At 42.2% G+C, this 21,531-nt stretch overlaps 1 protein-coding gene across 5 annotated transcripts in view; it reads left to right on the top strand.

The window, feature by feature from the left end:
• Nucleotides 1-1,076: 1,076 nt before the first annotated feature.
• VAMP4 (vesicle associated membrane protein 4) overlaps nt 1,077-21,531 on the top strand; it is a 30,747-nt gene continuing 10,292 nt past the window's right edge. For 2 of the 5 annotated variants that reach the window (XR_014780264.1, XM_084787301.1), the window contains exons 1-6: nt 1,081-1,259; nt 4,773-4,891; nt 9,080-9,126; nt 13,240-13,290; nt 17,252-17,352; nt 18,589-18,668. Coding sequence is in view for 4 of the 5 variants with exons in the window: in XM_084787301.1 (XP_084643427.1) it covers nt 4,826-4,891; nt 9,080-9,126; nt 13,240-13,290; nt 17,252-17,352; nt 18,589-18,668 (345 nt within the window). In the remaining variant the exon portion in view is untranslated. Of the gene's footprint in view, nt 1,260-1,386; nt 1,872-4,772; nt 4,892-9,079; nt 9,127-13,239; nt 13,291-17,251; nt 17,353-18,588; nt 18,669-21,531 lie in introns of those variants that run through there. The other 3 variants (XM_084787299.1, XM_084787302.1, XM_084787300.1) reach the window with 3 other exon arrangements.

The following is a 21,531-nucleotide window of genomic DNA, read 5'->3' as shown; positions in this document are numbered from 1 at the left end:
CAAACAAACAAACAAAAAGAGTGGGGGCATACGTTCCTGGCCCGAAAGCCATCAAAATAATTAAACAAATTATTGTGACTAGAAACAAAGAAAACTAGTAGATTAGTCATTAAAGCTAAAGACTGATGTGTTTATTGTAGCTCTGTGATCATACTTCCTTACCCTGTCAATAGACAAAGGCATTAACTGGCTAAGAAAAGAAAGCAAGAAAGTCCCACATAAGCAAATATCCAGATAAAAAGATCAACTGATGAGGCTGGAGAGAGATGGCTCAGTGAAGACCCAGGTTCAATCCCCAGTACCCACACAGCATTACGCCAGTCGGTAACTACAGTCCCTGGGGATCTGACGCCCTCATCTGACCTTCAAGAGCACCAGACATATACATATTTCCCCACAGTTAAAACACTATCAACAAAGGACTCATAACCATTAAGTTGGAAAGATATCTAGGCAAATGAATAAAAAGGTAAGATAAACACAAAATTCTACGTTTTTGGAGTAAGTCTGGCGACCAGACTTGCAAGTTTAAGTAAATATGCCAAGCAGAGAACAGAGAACGGGGAGGAGATGAGTATACTGGCAGAGTGGCAGTGTAGGGTTAATTTCCCACCTGAATCCCTGTGTGGCTCCTGCCATTTTAAACTACAACCAAAGGAAATGAAGTAAGTAACCCTCACCAACGTCCAAGCCTAACCAATGGTGTTAAAGGCGTCAAATAGATCTTTCATCAAACATTTGCCCCTCTACTCAGCTTCCTCAGACTACCCGCAAAGAAACACCTCTGACCGACGGGCAACCCAGTCAGTCACCCCTTCACACTTCTATGTGTTCCCTACTCATCCCGTGTACGACCCACGTGTTCACTCATCGGATCTGAACGTCACGTCCACTGGGGATTCTCCAGGGCTAGAGAACAGTCAGCCCCATCGCTCGACCAGCTCAGTCCCTTCCACTGCCTGATCCGGTCCCGCTCTGTTTGCTCCGTTTTCTGGGCCCGCCCTCAGGCGCCCTCGTCAGGCCTCGGAGTACCGAGTGGCTCGATCTCCGCGGCCTGAGCCCGCCCCCTCCGCCCAGCGCCAGGCGGCGGAGCGCCGAGTCCCTCGATGAGCGGGGGCGCTGCCGCAGAGCGGAGCGGCGGCGGGTCTGCGCCCTCGGTCTGCCCCCTCCCACCCTCCTCCCTCAGCTTCCCGCTCCCTCCCCCGCCCGCCCAGCGCTGCCAGACGGGACCGCTGCGGGAAGCTCCTTCGGAGCCTCAGGTATCCCACCCGGGCGCGCGTGGGGAGGAAGGAAGCCCGGCGACGCCCCTGCCCGCCGCCCCCAACGTCCGCTGGGGCTTGGGAGCCGGCCTGCGCGAGGATCGGGTCGCGAGTGGGGAAGGCTGGGGCCCGGGGTGCCGTGAGGAAGGGGCGCGAGGACTGGGGTGCGGCTGGGCGGCCGAGGAGCTTTGGGCTCGAGTTGCCCTCCAGGGCTGAAGAGCTGTTCCGAGGGGGCCAGAGAGCCGAGCAGATGTCGGGGTGCGGGGCCTGGTGAGGCGTCGGGGAGGAGAGCCGGGGAACCTGCCGGGAGACTGTCTGACGTCCTCCCACCGGGGTTCGGAGAAAGCGCGCAAGCTCCTCTGTGTTGAGAATGACCCAAGGGTCGGGGCGAATCCTTACACGTAACAGGTTTTGCGAGTACGATTCCCGGTCACGATTTGGCGTGAAACTGTCACCAGCCAAGACTGCAGATGAGAAATGAGGAAGAAGAACCGGAAAGGGAATGGAGGCTCTGAGAAAAGGAAATCCCAGCCAGATCGGAGCTTTGAGCGAAGGGAAATACACCGAGATTGTTTTTGTAAAGTAAAAAAGCCAACATAGATTAAACAACAGGTTAGAAGTTTAGCCACAAAACAGAGAACGCACTACGGAAGATTTAAGCGAGTGATGGAGTGCACGTGAGAGTCTTGTGTTGTTGACACTTGAGTGAATCGAGTAGTGTTTGGTCTTCTACATGGAAAGACATCACGGTGGCTCTTACTAGTAGACACTTTAACTGACAAGAGTATTTTTGGTAGAGGAACTGTAGGCAGAAAGCGGTCAACCCTAATTTCTGAGCACAGTTTATTTCCGGTACCTTTTTTTTTTCTACACATACCATTAGTTGCGGGTAGTTTATCAAGGGGAGCTCATTTATCTGTCTGCTGGTTTGCTGATGGCTTTGTTTGTTTGGCATGAGCTTGCTTCCTTCCTCAAACTGATAACTTGGATTTTAGAACTTGAATAAGAGGTTTATTCCTCATTAAGGTTTAGTGTTAGGTCTTGTAAAGATGTTATGTAAGTTTCTGTGATACCTCTGTTGGCTAAAGTCAGTTTGAGTACCTGTTCTGGGCGGGGAGGGCTGTCTAGGTTTAAAATATATAAAGTCCAGATATAATTAAAAGCTCGTTTTCTTCATTTCTTGCTTTGCCAATTATTTTTTTGCAATGCATTCCTAAACATTTCTGTGTGAAATTAATTCTGAAATTAGGATGTAGGGAATAAAATGGGCCAGATGATTCTAGATAAATAATGTGGACTGAAAAAACCCTAGAGCTGTCACTCAGACATGCATGGCTAGTAGTTTATGTTAAGAGTGGTGACGCTCCTGGTTTGATTCCAGTTTCTCTCAGTGCTTAACATTAACCAATAAACTAATATTTGTCAATTATTTAAAAATCTTCAAGGTGTTTTTTTTATAGAGAGAGAAGATGGTAGGTTGTTATAAGAAAATATGTGTTCCTAGAACAGAGTTGTGTAACAGGAAGACAACTAAATGTATAAATATTAAAACTGATAATGCATAGCCACTTATTGATCTGTTTGAGTGGCTTGATATAACATTGTTAATTATTTATCTTACCAATTTTCCTTAATGCTTACTGGAAAGGAGTGTCAAGAATAAGAAAGAAAATGCATGTGTGACACTAAATGCTAAGACTGCTTCCGTGTTACTGAAGATGCACCTATGTGTCCAGTGCATACTAAATATCTTAGATTTTTACGATTTTTAGTTAGCTATCATTTGCTCCAAAATACTGAAAATTCATATTTATGTAACAGCTACTTCTCTCGAAATCTTTGGTTACGTTGCATACTCAAGTATTTCCTGGAAACACAAGTACATTAGCATATTAAAGGCTGTGAGGTGGTTGCCCAGCAAAGAAAACCAGCTTTGTTTAACCTGTTTTCATATATGAAAAAGCCTATTTTCTCTCAGAAAATGTCTGTGAACTTAGAATTTGAGGAGGACGTTTTCCCTCAGAAAGCAAGCAATTTTTACAGGAGAATATGCAGGAGACACTAGCTGAAAGTGTTCTTAGTTTGTGTCTACCACTGTCTACTAGGAAATAGCCACAACTGTCCCCCCACTTCAGGTGACAAGCCCCAAGTTATTATACCCATTTGGCTATAAGTTGAGATGACCACAGCGCCTTTGTTGGTTGGTTTCAATTAATTAGCTAGAGTGGCTCACAGAATTAAGGGAGATGCTTTACTTCCAATTTATTATAAAGGCTGTTGTGAAGGGTGCAGATGAATTATCAGATGGGATACATGCAATGTATAGGAAGAGCCCAGAGTTCCCCTGGCCCCTCCAGGTGTCCACCCTCTATGAAAGTTATGTGTTTATGCCACAAAGTGCTGCGGGATCCTGACCTCTTGGATTTTTGTGGAAACTTTCTTTGTGGGACTAGTAGACTCAACAGCAGCTATTGGGGATCACTTCGACCTTTAGCCCTCTACCTTCTCCAGAGGTTGGGTGAGTGGAGTGTTTTTTCCAGTGATAGCCTCCATTCTGAAGCTGCATATAGACCAGCAGACACCTGTCAGTCACATTAGCATAAAAACCCTCACATTTATCACTCATGGGTATGGGGCTTTCAGGATCCACATGTCAGGAAAAAAAGCAAGGCAGAGAGAGAACTGGTATATATATACACATTTGTAAAATCATTTGTGTGCGCTAGGCATGGTGGCGCACACCTTTAATCTCAGCACTCGGGAGGCAGAGACAGGCAGATCGCTGTGAGTTCCAGGCCAGCCTGGTCTACAAAGCAAGTCTAGGACAGCCAAGGCTACACAGAGAAACTCTTGTCTCAAAACAACAACAACAAAAAAAAAACATTTGTGCATATTGTGAATGAGCAGATATGCATATACGAATACATACATATATGTATATATGTATGTGTGTATGTATATAATTGTTATTGCCAGGTTGTCACAGTAGTCCTTACAAACTAGCCATTCTTATGGAGCACCAATGGCCCATAGTTTATGAATGTTTTCACATATGTTATCTCCTGTGACCACCTAACTTTATGCAGAATCCTGGGAATCCCTGCTTTACAGATGAGGAACTGAATCATTGCTTAAATAACTAACCACGAGTTCAGCGGCTAGAAGTATGCCACTGTTTCCCCCCTCCCAAGCTCAATCATAAAACTTTTGCAATATTTAGGGACTATTCCCATTTTCTTCCTCTTTGACAGTTTTTTCATGTTACAAAGTTCCAAATTTACCTATTTTTTCTACATGTTTCTTAGGGGAATAACATTCATTTTTATTGTGATTTTAACTTCTTCTTGCAGGCTAAGGCATAGCATATAGACTGTGGTCAGTGGAATAGAGCAAGAGTAAGTGTTTAAAGTTAAAAGTAAGGAGACTCAGTCACACAGGCCCTTGTACAGTGCTAGGCACGTTAGCTTATCCCTCAAAGTTTCCCAGATGATGAAATTTGCTTTCTTCCTTAAGGCGGTGAATACGTATTCTTTTGGGAAATCGAAGAGTATTTGTGAGTGGAAAGTATGCCTCCCAAGTTCAAGCGCCACCTTAATGATGATGATGTCACTGGGTCTGTGAAAAGTGAAAGGGTAAGTTTAGAACCTTAAGCTTTACAGATGTGCAGCTTGGTCATCATGTGGGTCTCCTAACAATTGTAGTGGGACTGGGGGTGGCGGGGAGTGTTGGCTGCCTGCCTTTGGATCCCTTTCCCCTGGCTGGGCTGCCTTATCTGGCTTTGATGGGAGAGGATGCACTCAGTCCTGCTGTGACTTGATGTGCCAGGGTTGGTACCCACGGGGGGCCTCCTCTTCTCTGAGACTGGAAAAGAGAAGGATTTGGGGGAGAGAGTATGATGGTAGGACTCAGAAGGGAGGAGGGAGAGAGGCTTAGGTCAGGATGTAAAGTGAACGAATAAATAAGTAAATAAATAAATAAATAAATAAATAGAAAAAATTTCAGATACCAACTTACACTGTCAATAGATATGCAGAAACAAAGTGAACAACAACAAGAGAGTCTTAATGTAAGTTTCATTCCCTGTAAACGATAGCAGGACATCTGAAATGTATGGAGCAGAAAAGGGGACAATCCTTTCCTGTTCACCCTGCAGGGTCACACCTGATGCTCCACAATAAAAGAAAGGTTAACAGAGGAGAAATAAAACATATTTATTTGATGATAGTTTTGTTTTATGTGACATGTGAACCTTTAAATTGAAAACCCTAAAAGTAGGATAAATTGGCCTGTTTTTATGCTGAGGTTTAATGAAACATGGCCGATTACATAGAAATATGATTGGACAAAGGGGTGTGATCTAATGGTGTAGAGAAAGGAGAAGGAAGAGAAACGGTCCCCGCTTCTTGGCCTCTGTGCTCCTTTTTGCTGGCTATGGGACAGAAATGTGGAATGGGGGTCTTAAGACCTATCATCAAACAGGGTAGGTCAGGGAATGCTTTTATGATCAGTACCTAGGTAGAAAGATGGGGAGCGCGCGCTCTCTCTCTTTCTTTCTTTCTCTCTCTCTCTCTCTCTCTCTCTCTCTCCCCCCCCCCCGGGGTGCCCCCTTTCTTCTCTCCCCCATGCTTCTACAATAAATATTATACCATGTTTTTTTAAAAAAAAGAAGAAGAGAAAACATGGGGAGAAATCACAGAAATATTTTCAGGTTTTATGGCCATTTAAATTAGCTATATACAGTTCAGTGGATTTTGGTTATTTTCACCAAGTTAGGCAACCACTACACAGTTTTAGGACATATCAGTGTGCCTGACAGAAGCCCTGTCCTCTCTCCTAGTCATCCACATTCCCTTCATTCCTTCAGCTAAGACTCCAGAGTGTGACTTATTCTGAACATTTTATGTAAATGAAATCATGTCTATCTTATTGTAATTGGCTTCTTTGCCTCAGTGTCTTCAAAACTTGTGAACTTTTGGCCAGAAGGCCAGAAGAGGGCTTTAGCTCCTCTGAAACAGGAGTTGCAGATGATTATGAGCCACCATGTAGGTGTGGGGAATTGATCCTGGCTCTTCTGGAAGAGTTCTTAACCTCCATGTTCTAACTAGACCCTTTGTGTCCCCTCCCCCCCCCCTTTTTTTTTTTTTGGTTTTTCGAGACAAGGTCTCTCTGTGTAGCCGTAACCTTGGCAGTCCTTGACTCGCTTTGTAGACCAGGCTGGCCTCGAACTCACAGCAATCCACCTGCCTCTGCCTCCCGAGTGCTGGGATTAAAGGCGTGCGCCACCACACCCGGCTTGTATCCCTTTTTATTGCTGAATAATATTCCATCATGTGGGTGTGGTGTACCACATTTAGTTATTTGTTCATTAGTTGATAGACATTTGGGATGCCTGTCCCCACCCTACCCCCATAGGTTCACTATTCTGAATACTGTTGAGTGAATACTAACATACACATTTTTAAAAACATGTTTTCATTCCTATATTCTGGTTGTGAGCCTACCCTTTAATGCCTGAGCCATCTCTCCAGCTCTGTTTTCGCTGGTTTGGGCATGTATCTAGAAGCAGAATTATTATAGCAGCCTTGCTTAGCCTTTGGAGAGGCCTCAGACTTGTTTCCCAGAGTGGGTGTACAGCTTTAAATTCCCAGCAGTGGTGTGTAAGCACATCCTCGTCACACTTGCACTCCTCCTGCTGGGTAAGAATGGTACTATTATATGATCTTTATATGGATCCCTAACACTCATGTCTGTTGGGTGAATCATGGATAACTGGGATGAACTTTAAATCTCTACTTGTCAGGATATACTCATTTGGCTTGTAATTTGATACGACCTTTGTTGTATAAATTTCAAATTATATCATCAGAATATGAACACTGACCATTTTTAAGTCTTTTTGATTGTTAAGTCTTCTTGGTAGATGGTACATTTTATAATTGCCTTACAAAAAGTCTTACTTGGTTATTTATCACAGTGCTTTAAAGTTTATTTTTAGATTACTAATATTCTTTATGTTTGAACTTACCAGTATATCTTTTTCTCCACACCCCACCTTATTCCTTATTTGAAATTTATTTTAGGTGAATTTCTTGGGAAAAATATTGGCTGGACTTTATGTCTCTCTAGTCATATGGGATCTTGGCTGTAGTAGGGTCACTGACTTCCTATGATAAGAAATACCATTGGACTTTTTCTGTGCCAGCCATTCTCCTGTGGGCGTGAACACCCTGTTCTTGGCTTACTCTTCATTATCATTTGAACTTCAGTTTAAATTTCATCTCTTCAGAATGATTTTTCCTGACAACGTAAATCTCATGTAGTCACCCTGTCACTTTCTGTCCCATCACTATTTGAAATGTCTGCATGGCATTTTTCTCAGGATCACCTTTTTCTTTTTTTCTTTTTTTCTTTTTTTAATTTAAACGAACTTTATTTGTATTGTAAATTCTACTGATACACTAGACCAAGAACATTTGAGACTATGTCTCTGAAATACTATGAAATGACTTTTACTTTAGAATTCATAACGAATTTCAAAACAGTCAAAGTATCTGTCTTAAACATTTGCTTAATTGAACATTTTGTTGCACATTTAGTAACATTTAATAAGCTGGTTTTACTAGATAGCTTTTAATACTAAATTGAATTTCAAGTAAGATGAAGCCTGAAAAAAGTGATAAAAATATTCACACAGAACGAATTGTTGAAAGTCAAACTTAGTGTGAATTAAGGAACCATACAATTTTGTTGTAGTTAAGAGACACTATCTGGAAAATTTGGAGGTCATTTAATAGAGCTAAAACAATACAAAAAACAAGTAATACAGTTGGTCGCACAGACATTAGCTATGAGAAAGCAAAGATCATCTTTTTCTTTGAGAGCTGAGACCATGTCACAGCTCATGCTTGGTGTTTACGCCAATGCGTAGTACGTGTTAAATGCTCGGTATTAAGAAGTTTTTGTTAATGAACACTTCATAGAGCCTTTTTTTTTACTCTTTAGTGTATGTTATTTATTAATTATTTTACATAGATATACAACTATCATACATATATTCACTTCTTTTATTTCCCCTTACACTTTTTCCAGATTGGTTATTTTCCTTTATTTACTCATTACTTACTTTCCCTCATTTATTTATTATTTACCTTTCCCTGGGACCCCTAGGCAGTTTGGTGAAATTAGTCCCTCTCTTCGTCTTTAAAATATAAACTAAGTGTTTTAACAGTGATATTTAAATCTCTGTTTTCAACACATCAAAAATTACCCACTTTCACTAGTTTACTGTTTTGTCCCCTTGCTTTACTTTTTTCATCCCCTTCCTGCCTTCACTCCTCCCAAGGTGAGCATATTAGTGCACTTTTACCTCCCTGCCTTGCACTCGCACACTCAGCCTCTGAGTTTCAGTAGGAGAGTTTTACGTTCTCATAGAGATTCCTTTTATGGTACATTTTTATTAATTTATTATTCCCAATGACTTTATTTATTTATTTACTGTGTGTGTGTGTGTGTGTGTGTGTGTGTGTGTGTGTGTGTGCGTGTGTGTGTCCTGAGAACAGAGGCAAAGGTTCCTCTGTTCTCCTCCTCCTTGGGCAGCCCTCAGACTCCACAGTTCAATGGAGGCAGGTTCTGGACTGAAAGCATTTTCTCTGGAAGGTGAGCAAACACTGTCCCATTTCTTCTAGCTATAACTTACACTTCTCTTTCTAGAAGCTTGTTTTAAAAAGTGTCAGCAATGGAGATCTTGTTTCTTTGTTCTTAGGTGACATTTTGAAATTCCTCTGTATCTAAAAACTCAAGTCTTTCTCATTTCTTGACAGAGAAATCTTTTGGAAGATGATTCAGATGAAGAAGAGGACTTTTTCCTGTAAGTTATTTTTTGGTTGTATTTAACTAACATACAAGAAAATGCATATAGCTAGTATGCATATGAGTTTTGACATGTGCTAAAATAAATCTCTACAGTATCATCAAAATAGAGAAAGAGCACAACTGCTACCTTGGAGTTTTCTTTGCAGCCTGGTAAGCTGTTGCGCTCTCAGGCTACATTGCTTTCCGTCATTATAATTTCTATTTCCTAGAGTTTTATATAAACGAAGCCATATACTACCTGCTGTCCCCACTCCCCCCCCCCCCACACCTTAAATTTTTTTTAACTGGCCTTCATTTGCTTAACCTGCTTATTTTGAGATCTATCTATGGATGTGTAGGCCATTTTTCTGAATGGCATTTCACTGTGTGAATATAATACACATTCACCCATTCACTTGTGTATACATGTTTTAGTGGTTTCTAGTTTTTTACTAAAACATGTAGAACTGCTGTGAATGTTTGTGTGCAGGTGTTTATGAGAACAGATGCCTTAATTTCTCTTGGGCAAATCGCTGCATGTGAAGGCTGGTGCACGTTCACATCTGTCTTCCAAAGTGGCCATACCACAACTAAAGCTTTGATTTAATTGAAATCTTTTTTTTTTTTTAAATATATCTTCCCTCCCTTCTATCCTTCTAACAGGGTCTCACTCTGTAGGCCAGGCTGGCTTCAAACTCAACTGTCACTGTGCTTCTGTTTTCCAAACCCTGGGATTATAGATGTGTGCTACCATATATCTGTTTGCCTATTTCTGTCTTTTTTTTCCTCCCTCTTTCCTTCCCTTTCCTTCTCCCTCTCTCTCTCTCTCTTTTTTCATTTCCTCATTTTTTTTCTTTTCTTTCTTTTCTTTTTTCTTTTTTTCTTTTTTTCTTTTATGAGACGGTTTCTCTGTGTGACCCTGGCTGTCCTGGACTCACTCTGTAGACCAGGCTGGCCTCCAACTCACAGAGATCCACCTGCTTCTGTCTCCCAAGTCCTGGGACTAAAGGTGTGCACCACTATCACCCGGCTCCTCATTATTTCTTATATCATAAATAGTATATTGAAGAAATAATGTCACTATAGTAGATTTAATTTATGTTTTCTTATAGGAACTTTCTAGTTTAGGCTTTTGAATTTAGACCCTTTAGACATTTTCACTTAAATTTTATACATTGCTGAAAAAAGGATGAAGAGTTTTTTTCTGGCGTATGGCATCTGATCATTCCATAACCATCTAATGAAAAATTTATTCTTCCTACTGAGTTACCTTGGCACCTTGCTGTAGTTCTATCAGAACGACTGCTCATGCAAGTCTAGGTATGTGCCTGCAATGTCAGGAAGGACAGCTTTGCTGCAGGGGCCTTCTGGCCAAGCCAGTGTAGAGGTACATGCTGCACAAGGTACACTTGCCATCTGAGGACCTACTAAAAGAGGTTAATTTGGAATTCACCCGCTTGTTCATTGATACTTTAAAGGATGCTTCATCCTGGTCCTTGGATGGTTCTTCACCAAGTCTTTTTTTTTTTAAGATTTATTTATTTATTATGTATACATTGTTCTGCCTGCATGTACACCTGCATACCTGAAGAAGGCACCAGATCTCATTACAGATGGTTGTGAACCACCATGTGGTTGCTGGGAGTTGAACTCAGGACCTTTGGAAGAGAGTGCAGTGCTCTTAACCTCTGAGTCATCTCTCCAGCCCTCTTCACTGAGTCTTACTTGAAACCTGTAGTGAAGAGGCACCAGCTATGGCTCCAGACCGTATATTCCATAAGTTGTGATGAACATCCCATACATCCAGCACTTGGAGCCTCTACCTCCTGGTTCAAATCTTCTAGTAAGCCAATCAGGGTGACTAGTAAGGTCCCCAGATATAGTGTTTTCCTCAGGGCCCTAGAAGTTCACAGCTGAAGGGCCAAGCCTGTGCTTTGTCCTTAGTGTCTCAGTATGACCCCAATAAAGGTTTTCATACTACCACTGAGCCAAGTTCCAGAGTAGCTAAGGCCTCATTACTCAGCAGGCTCCTCTTGCCCACTCCAGGAATGTGTTTCCTGGGCCTGGACACTCATCCTGAGTAGTCTATATGGAGGAGGCTGCCAAGGGAGCATCCAGGCACCTCCTCAGGCCAACAGGAGGAAAGCCCTTCTCAGCCTATCTTAGGACCCAATCCAGGGCCAGTGTCTGTCATGGCAGTGATAGAAGAGAGCTCAGTTTACCCCTTCCTACTCAGGAGCTGCTTGTCACAGACCGTAATTGTGCCCTCTGGCACCAAGATTTGCATCTCACAGACACTGAGGTGGCCATTGTTCCTTCTACTTCCAACCCCTGTTCCTCTGAAGTCTCCTGTTTGTTTTTCTTTTTGTTGTTGTTTCTTTCTCTGTTTGTTGTTAATTTTTTAAAAAATGTGAAAATATATTGTACCTGAGTGTGGTAACTATGTCTGTAGTTTCAGCTGCTTGGGAAGTGGGAGATTGCTTGACCCTAAATGTTCAAAATCTAAAAATGAAAATGAACCCCATGGAGAGTGTGGAAGGCTAGGAGTCTAACCCAAGAATGGGACAGGTGTCATTTGCATGGGAATGTGAGATGAAGTGGAGAAATAATTTTCTGTAGTTAATGCATAATTAGAATGTTTTGTTTGACTTGTTGTTTTTGTTTTTTGTTTTATTTTGTTTTTGTTTTTATTTTTTTGAGACAGGGTTTCTCTGTGTAGCCCCAGCTGTCCTGGAACTCACTGTGTAGCCCAGACTGGCCCCCATTTGCCTACCTCTGCCTCCAAAGTGCTGTGATTAAACGCATGCAACACCTTGCCCAGGTTTTGGATTGGCTTTAGTGTAATGATTTTTAGGTAACGTCCTTACTTAACGACCACTTCTTCATGCTTTTCTCTTGATGTATTTACATCATCTGGCTCAGAGGATGGCATATTGTGCCTTGACCTGTCATTTGGGGTAGGATGCTGGTCCAGAACTCCAGTGCTTAGCAGGAGCTCTGCAGGCAGAAGGGAAAAGCTTACAGAAGTTAAGGCAAAGTGATATTTTCATATTTATAAATGATATTCTTTTAATGAATAGTTTGATTTTTTTCCTGTAAACCTAGTTTCTTAGAAATGCATATTTTCACTTCCTTTAGAGAGTTGCATGTCTAAAAATTAAGTAGGCCTTTTTTTTTTTTAGTTTTGTGGTTTATACCTTATTATGTATTTTCACAAAAATATTCATTAGAATATCCTGAAGTTCTCATTGCTAGGACATTGAAGTGGATGGATCAATGTGTTAGACACTTGACTATAACAAGAGATAATAGTAATAACTTAAGACTGTTAAATACGGGCCTGGAGAGATGGCTCAGAGGTTAAGAGCACTGGGTGTTCTTCCAAAGGTCCTGAGTTCAATTCGCAGCAACCACATGGTGGCTCACAACCATCTATACTGAGATCCGGTGCCCTCTTCTGGCATGCAGGCACATGTGTAAACAGAATACTGTATAAATAATAAATAAATAAATCTTTAAAAAAAAAAGACTGTTAAGTACTTCCTTGTGCTCTTGCCTTTTCCTCTCACTGTGGGCATCTGTAAGAAAGGCACTCAAAAGATGTACTTCAGATTTCTTAATGTTTTAAATAAATGTAAAGTGAATTTCATTGTTTGGTTTTAGAATTAACCACGAAGGTATCAGAATCACTTACAGTTTAGTTGCGATGACATTTCAGAGTTTAATGTGTAGAGGAAAAGTTTCCCTGAAGATCAACATTATGTGCCGCATGGTAGAGGTGCACACCTTTAATTCTAGCATTTGTGAGGCAGAGGCAGGGGATCTACGTGAGTTCGAGGCCACTCTGTTTCACAGAGCGAGTTCTAGGACAGCCAAGGCTACACAGAGAAACCCTGTCTGGAAAAACAAAAGTAAAAAACAAACAAACAGAAAGATTACAATTACGTAATCTGACCTTCTCAGAAGTTTTAACACTGGAAGAATTAGATCATGGCCATGGGAGATACCGTGAAGTAGATACGTGCTTGTGTAGCATTCACTGGCTTGATTGCGCACATAGGTGTGTTTCTAGTTTTCATAGTTGTGTGGTACTGTCATCACTAATGTATGCTGTCTGTTTTATTTTCAGACGGGGACCATCTGGACCACGATTTGGACCTAGAAATGATAAAATTAAGCAGTGAGTTTCTAGATACTCATTTGTTTACATGATGCTCATGGTTCTGTGTGGACCACAGCTGTCGGACTACAGCCTGTGGACAGATCTGGCTATTATTTTTATAAGCAGAGTTGGGTTTGTACCACTTAGCTGCGGAGCCTATAAACCTAAACCGTCTTCGCTTTGCTGTCCCCAGCTCTTTCAGCCACATCAGATTCTCTGAGCTCCTCAGATAACCCTTCCTCTAACAGTGTTCTCTAGATGAGTCCATTGTCTCCTGTGCTCTGCCCAACTCAAGAGTTTTAAATACTGACTTTTATTATTTTTACCGTAAGTATAATTAATTTTGTGTGTGTGAGTGTTTTGCCGGCATGAATGTGTATACACTGCATGCACGCACAGTGCCTCCTGCAGAGCTTAGAACAGAGCTGAAGTGAGGATGGTTCTGAGCCACCATGTTGGTGCTGGGGACCAAGCCTGGGTCCTCGGCAAAAAGTAACAAATGCTCTTAATTGCAGAGCCATCTCTTCAGCTGCACGCCCCACCACCCTCCACCCCATTCGGTCTTTACCCCTCAGATTTGCTTTGGATGTTTAGCGTCTTTATCTCCATATGAATTTAATTTTTTCTATTTTTATGAAGAATGGCATTGGGATTTTGATGGGACTTGTACTCGATCTATAGATAGCTTTTTGTAATAGGGCTGCTTAGGCAAATAATCTGTGAACATGGGAAGTCTTTTTATTTGGTGTTCTTCCCAAGTCTTCTGTGCTTTGGAGTTTTCAACATAGAGGTCTTTCACATCTTTAGTTAACTAGTGTATGAGACGTCAGAATTCATGATTGCAAATTGTACTACAGAGCCATAGCAATAGGAACACCATAGTACTGACATGAAACAGACACAATTGGAGTAGAAGTCTCAGAAAATCACCCTACACAGTCACAGCCACTCCATTCCTAATAAAGGTATCAAAACATGCATTAGAGAAATGGCTGCCTCCTTAGTAAGTGATGCTTGGGGGCCGGGGGTATGGGGGGCAGCTGATACCCACCTGGGGAGTCTGAAACTAGATCCCTTTTTCCCACTATGCCCAAAAGTCAGTTCAAAACATGGGTCTAAAGACCTTGGTGTAAGACCTGAAACTTCAGAACTACTAGAGAAAACCAGAGGAAGTGTGTGCAGAGCAAGACGGACTAATAGCATTGTGTTAAACTAAAAGGCTGTAAAGAGCAGAGTGAAGAGAAAGCTTACACAATGGGAGAAAGTATGTCAGCTACTCGCCCAGTGGGGGATTAGTATCCACATTAAATAAAGAACAGACTAACAGAAGAGCAGAAAATCTAGTAAATAAAGGACACTTGTGAAGAAGCAAATAGCCAGGAAATCCATGAAAGGGATAGATGCTATCTTCAACTGTCAGGGAAATGCAAATTAAGACTACATTAAGATCTCACCTCAGCTGGCTTGTGGTTTCTCCATGTAGCTCTGGCTATCCTGGAAATCACTGTAGACCAGGCTGGCCTCACCCACAGAGATCCTCCTGCCTCTGCCTCCTGGGTGCTACGATTAAAGGCACTGCACCACCATGCCTGGCTGCAAATGAATCTTTATTCAGCTGTCAAGAAGAACAAATTACATTCTTTACAGAAAAATGGGAGGAACTGGAGATTGTTGTGTTTAGTGAAATCATCTAGCCCCCCAAAGACAAGTGCCGCATGTCTTCCCTCATGTGTAGAGTCTGGTGAGGGAGGGGAAAAGGACACAAACGTAGGAGGCTGTGGAAAGAGAAGAGTCACAGAGAGTGGGTGAGAACACTTAGTGCAGGCATAGATATGCTCCAAGGACACTGATGGAGATGCCAGAACAAAACCTATTTCATCGGGTGGCTTTTGCTCTAATCTGCCTTTACCCATGGAGTCTTTTGCTTACAGCAATTTGGACACATAATTATTTCTTCAGCCTTTTGGTTTAATTTTAAAACCATGTGTAGTATGACACATTGACATCCATAACAACTATAATCTATCTGATTGTGGGTAGCATTTCTGTGCTGCCAGTCAACATTTGTGTAAGATACAAATGACTACTTGGACACATCAAGGCTTGCTCAGACCCACCATAAAGCTGAGGACAGCCTTGAACTCCTGATCCTCCTGGCTCTACCCTTCAAGTACTAGGTTACAGGTGGACACCAGCATTCCTGTGATTGTTTTTAATTTCTTTCAGGGACTTCCACATTGATTTCTGTGTTGACTGGATTAATTACATTCCCACCAGCAGTATATAAGGGTTCACCTTCCCCTGCATTCTTACCAGCGTTTGTTGTGAACATAGACTTGGTTTCTTTTTTAAAGGCTACAGGGCTTTACTGCCATTGCTTTATAGCTCTCTAGTCACTAGGTCATCTTACAGAAGCCATGCTCAAATTGCTCACTTATTCAGCACAAAGATTTTAAATACTCTGCATAAGCTGGCTATAGTAAATCTGCAGGTGCTCTCACTTTGTATTCTGACCCTAAGTGGAAAAAAAAAAACAAAAAATGAGTGAGTTGTTTTTTAGCTCTAGGGTTACATGTGAATAATTGCATAAATATTTATGCTATGCACTTTAGTAGGATAGCCATCTTTAGCCCTTTGCTTAGATAATTGGAATTTGCAGTAAGACATCTCTTGGAGATTCAGCAGCCATGTCAGATCTGTTTGTGTATATCCCTGCTTGGTTGAGTTAGTCAGTCTTAGAGCCTTCGGTAAAATAATGCATGGAAGGAGAGCACTGGGACGCTGTGATGAATCCTGCAGGCTGTGGATGATTCATGCGTATGCATGTCTCTAACAGAGGTCTAACAGAAGATAAGGTCACCAGGCACAGTTATTGCTTCTAAAATGTGACGGTACTCCCTCTAAATCACCTGTTTCTGAATGGGCCGTCACCTTGTTTTTAAAGCACCCACTTTGATTAGCTCAAATAAAGGATAGATCTCTTTTTCAGAATTGGACGTGACCCTTCTTTTTCTAACTCTGGAGTAATTTGTAAGGAATAGTGAAAGACAGAGGACAGAGAAAAGATGTGTATTAGGATTTTTTTTAAAGCACAGAACACACACACACACACGTGAACATTCTTATTTACTTAAATATATGTGTGTTTTGTGTGCATACAGTTGCTAATCATTGTGTTTTAAACATTTTTTGAGTTACAAGGACCAAAAGTTAAGATAGGTTCTTGCCTATAGGTTCTTGCCTGTGGTTAGAGCATCAGAGAAATGCTAGGCATTCAGTCAAGCATTTCTGTCTTTTCATGGGAGGTAGCTCCTAAGTGACAGTAGGTAGTTGGGGACCATTTGACTACTCTTAGGTTTATTTTAGTCTGAGTTGGATTACAAGAGGTCCCCATCATGTTTTTTGTTTTTTTGTTGTTGTTTTTTTTTGCCTAGTTGTGGGCATTTCCAAATAGTCCTGAGTGTTCTGGGTTGCGTTATGTTGCTTATGTTTAAGAGAAAGCTAATGAGCAGTGAAGAATTACATCTACCAGGTATCCAGTGTCTCAAAAGGTGTGCTGTATGTTTCCATGGAAACCTTGAAGTGTTTTCCACTAGTAGCCTCCAGTAAACCTGACCAAACGCCTTAGCAATCTTATGGTTGAAATGCATTGCAAAGGAAGGTGGGTTGTGACTGTTAGGTTTACCTGCTGTTTCAACAGTCTATTGAAAAGGAAATGGAGCTTTAGAGTCACACTGAGCAATCTATCAATGTTTGGTTTGCCTATGAGATACATCAAAGATAGAATCAAGACAGAAAATAAGCTTTCAGTTAAATGCGACTTAATTACTTGGGTATTCCCACCCGGAAATAGTAGCCCAATGTTTATTTTACAGTTTAATGGTAAGCCATAGTTCTGAGAATTTGCCACATCTAGTAAAAGTTCTAAAAGTGTGGGTATTCCTAAAAGAAGAATAAATTTTATCTGTTTTCAAACTAGTGTTCAGAATCAGGTGGATGAAGTTATTGATGTAATGCAAGAAAATATTACAAAGGTAATTGAAAGAGGAGAGAGACTAGACGAACTACAGGATAAATCAGGTATGGCCCCTTCCCATATTTCTTGGTCTTGTGAGTGTGTGTGTAGCTAATGCGTGCCTTCCGTTTGTCTCGTCCATGTTTAGGAATCCTGGCTTAGGAAGTTAGGACTGATTTTCATGGGTTAGTTTCTGCCCATTAACACAAATGGTCTTACTGGATTGTTTACTTCTTACTCAGCTAAGAATGGAGAATTTAAAGCTTCATTGCCGAAAGGCTAAATCCCTTTTTCCTCTTGTCCTGTTATGTTGCTGTGCATTATGTTTCTTATGATGTCAAGATGTTAAACTCTAATCTGTTTAGTGGTCCTTTCAAATTTCCCTAATATCTTTATTGTATGTCTTCTCTGGTAATTAGGTAGTGTTTCTTTACTGACAGATGTTAGTCTCTATGTCTATGGTGAGTCCTAGGACATATTTGGGCCTCGTGTATTGTTTGAATAATGACTTATGCTTTCTCTGAAAGTCTAGCCACTTTTGTTTACAGGCAGTTGTTAGTCTTTGAGCCTCTAATGGTTTTTGGCACGTATTAGCCATTTATGCTGCTTGGATGGTTAGTGGCTACATGCCAGATGCATTTCTGATAGACTTGCCTGACCAAAATCTTGCTTTATTGCTTATTTTTCTCACTCAAAATCCCTTATCCCCGTTTTCTAAAATTTAATTTTCTCTGTGTGCAGATTTTTGCTAGAGATGTGCCAAAGTACTTGTTCTGTTTCTGGTGCTGGGATCTGGTGTGTACTCTCAGGATCTGCCCATGAGTAACAGCCCAGCCCCTACCATCTTAACACTTTCATTATATTAATTTGTGTGCACGTGCATGTGTTGGAGCACACACACACGTGATGAACACATGGAGGCTAGGGCCTTGGCCCTCTCTTTCTATCACATGCGTCCCTGTGTATCAAACTCAGGCCATCAGACTGCATATTCTTATTTTTGAACTCTGTTTTCTTACCAGAAGTTTGCATATAAGGATTGAGGCCCTAGGATAGTTCTCAAAATCTTGAGCAGGCATGGGAGTCGGAGTGGGAGTGGTTGAACAAACTGGCCTTCCACTGTGTTTTGCTTTCTTTTTTTTTTCCTCCAGTGTAGACTAACAGAATTCATGGGAACAGATTTGGGGGGAGGGAAGGGAACAGATTTTAAGTAGAAATTGATGGTTTTTTACCTTTGTTGACTAGATAAAAGATTTCTGTTATGTCATTTAATCCCTCTCTCCACCCTCTGTGTGATATAGAGAGCTTATCGGATAATGCAACCGCTTTCAGCAACAGATCCAAACAGCTTCGAAGGCAAATGTGGTGGCGTGGATGCAAAGTAAGTAAAGGTGGGGCGAGGCAGGGAAAAGAGTGACAGCGAGAGGCAGCTAGGTTCTGAGCTCTGTGAGGACAAATGGTAGCTGCCGTGCGTATTGGAAGAGTTCCTCAGTCAGGGACTGATGACTAAAGAAACCAAGCAGTGCCTGAAAGGGAGCTTCATCACCCTCCATGGCAGCGCGCACATGCCCAGTGGCCCACTCCTGGATGCGCTGTGACAAGCACGTGCTGTCCTTCTGAGCTCTTCTGCTGACAATTCATCATATGCACAGTGGGTTGCACTCTTCTGTTCTTTGGATTTTGTTTTGCTTTGTTTTGTTGAGACAAGGTTTCTCTGTGTAGCCCTGGCTAGTCTGGACTCATTTTGTAGACCATCCTGGCCTTGAACTCACAGAGATCCGCCTGCCTCTGCCTCCCTGAGTGCTGGGATTATAGGCATATGCCACCATGCCTAGCTGTAAAGTTACTCTTAAATTCCATATAATTTAAAAAATATTTTCAGGTTAAATAAAGAATTGGAGTACTTTTTAGTATTATGTAAACCCAGGTTCAAAACTATTTTTATATTTTTAAGTTATCATAATTATAGACATAATCATATAGAATGAATCATTTCTTTATAATATTAAAAATACTGACTTTTTAAAAAATTGAAGTGAACCTTATTATGAAAGTCTTGGAATTAAAAAGCATCACACACTGAAATTAACCAGCTCACCTCGCTGACCTTCTGTACAGTTAGAGCAGCCACTCTGAAACTTGAAGGCGCACACTGGCCTTTACACTCTTACTGTGTAGCATACTTTTATGCATTGATGCAGTAGCAATATTAATCTTTTTTTTTTAGTACCTTTTTAAAAAAAGACTGGATGGCCTGAACTCACTATGTAAACCAGGCTAGCCTTGCACTCACAGAGATCCACCTGCCTTTGCCTCCCAAGTGTTGGGATTAAAGGCATGACCATGCCTGGCTGAGTCAGCCATTGTTTTCCCTAAGATTTATCTACTTATTATGTATACAATGTTGTGCTTGCATATAGACCTGCACACCAGAAGAGGGCATTAGATCTCACTATAGATAGTTGTGAGCCACCATGTGGTTGCTGGAAATTGAACTCAGGACCTCTGGAGGAGTAGACAGTGCTCTTAACCGCTGAGCCATCTCTCTAGCCCCTGAGTCAGCTATTTTTAATTAAATGAAAATGTTTGAAGAAAGCAAGCTTTTGATTCATCAAGGAAATAAAATTAGTTTATAAAATGCATGCATTAAAAATGATGGAATGGTGACTGTGGCAATTTATATAGAAAGATAATGTGAGCTTAAAATGTTGAGCAGTTGACCAAGGAGTGATCTTGAGGCTTCCCTCCCTCACTTCAAGCTGACACCACACAGTCGTAAGTTACTTCAGTGTAATGATTCATAGAGGATCTAAAGTATAGTCCATAAAGTGGAGACTGAAACACTGTGGAGGAGTAAAATCACTGTGCGAAACAGCTGACAGTGTTCTCATGTACATGGAGAAAACTGCTCTGAAGCCTGCTGTCATATATGTAACAGTCCCCGGGAAGCTTGCTGTATATGTGACGTCCCCGTGAGGCCTGCTGCTGTATATGTGATGTCCCCGTGAAGCTGCTGTATATGTGATATCCCCCATGAGGCCTGCCGCTGTATATGTGATGTCCCCGTGAGGCCTGCCGCTGTATATGTGATGTCCCCGTGAGGCCTGCCGCTGTATATGTGATGTCCCCATGAGGCCTGCTGCTGTATATGTGATGAACCCGTGAGGCTTGCTGCTGTATATGTGATGTCCCCCATGAGGCCTGCCGCTGTATATGTGATGTCCCCGTGAAGCTGCTGCTGTATATGTGATGTCCCCGTGAAGCCGCTGTATATGTGATGTCCCCGTGAAGCTGCTGCTGTATATGTGATGTCCCCGTGAAGCTGCTGCTGTATATGTGATGTCCCCGTGAAGCTGCTGTATATGTGATGTCCCCGTGAGGCCTGCCGCTGTATATGTGATGTCCCCGTGAGGCCTGCCGCTGTATATGTGATGTCCCTGTGAGGCCTGCTGCTCTATATGTGATGTCCCCGTGAGGCCTGCTGCTCTATATGTGATGTCCCCATGAGGCCTGCTGCTCTATATGTGATGTCCCCGTGAGGCCTGCTGCTCTATATGTGATGTCCCCGTGAGGCCTGCTGCTCTATATGTGATGTCCCCGTGAGGCCTGCCGCTGTATATGTGATGTCCCCGTGAGGCCTGCTGCTCTATATGTGATGTCCCCGTGAGGCCTGCTACTGTATATGTGATGTCCCCGTGAGGCCTGCTGCTGTATATGTGATGTCCCCGTGAGGCCTGCTGCTCTATATGTGATGTCCCCGTGAAGCTGCTCTATATGTGATGTCCCCGTGAGGCCTGCCGCTGTATATGTGATGTCCCCATGAGGCCTGCTGCTCTATATGTGATGTCCCCGTGAAGCTGCTGTATATGTGATGTCCCCATGAGGCCTGCTACTGTATATGTGATGTCCCCGTGAGGCCTGCCGCTGTATATGTGATGTCCCCGTGAGGCCTGCTGCTGTATATGTGATGTCCCCGTGAGGCCTGCTGCTGTATATGTGATATCCCCGTGAAGCCGCTATATATGTGATGTCCCCGTGAGGCCTGCTACTGTATATGTGATGTCCCCGTGAAGCTGCTCTATATGTGATGTCCCCGTGAGGCCTGCCGCTGTATATGTGATGTCCCCATGAGGCCTGCTGCTCTATATGTGATGTCCCCGTGAAGCTGCTGTATATGTGATGTCCCCGTGAGGCCTGCTGCTGTATATGTGATGTCCCCGTGAGGCCTGCTGCTGTATATGTGA

The sequence above is a fragment of the Acomys minous genome (genome assembly GCF_964271855.1).
Source record: "Acomys minous genome assembly, chromosome: 1".
NCBI classification, from domain to species: domain Eukaryota; kingdom Metazoa; phylum Chordata; class Mammalia; order Rodentia; family Muridae; genus Acomys; species Acomys minous.
The sequence above is the reverse complement of the archived record's forward strand: the minus strand, read 5'-3'. Positions and strand labels throughout refer to the sequence as shown.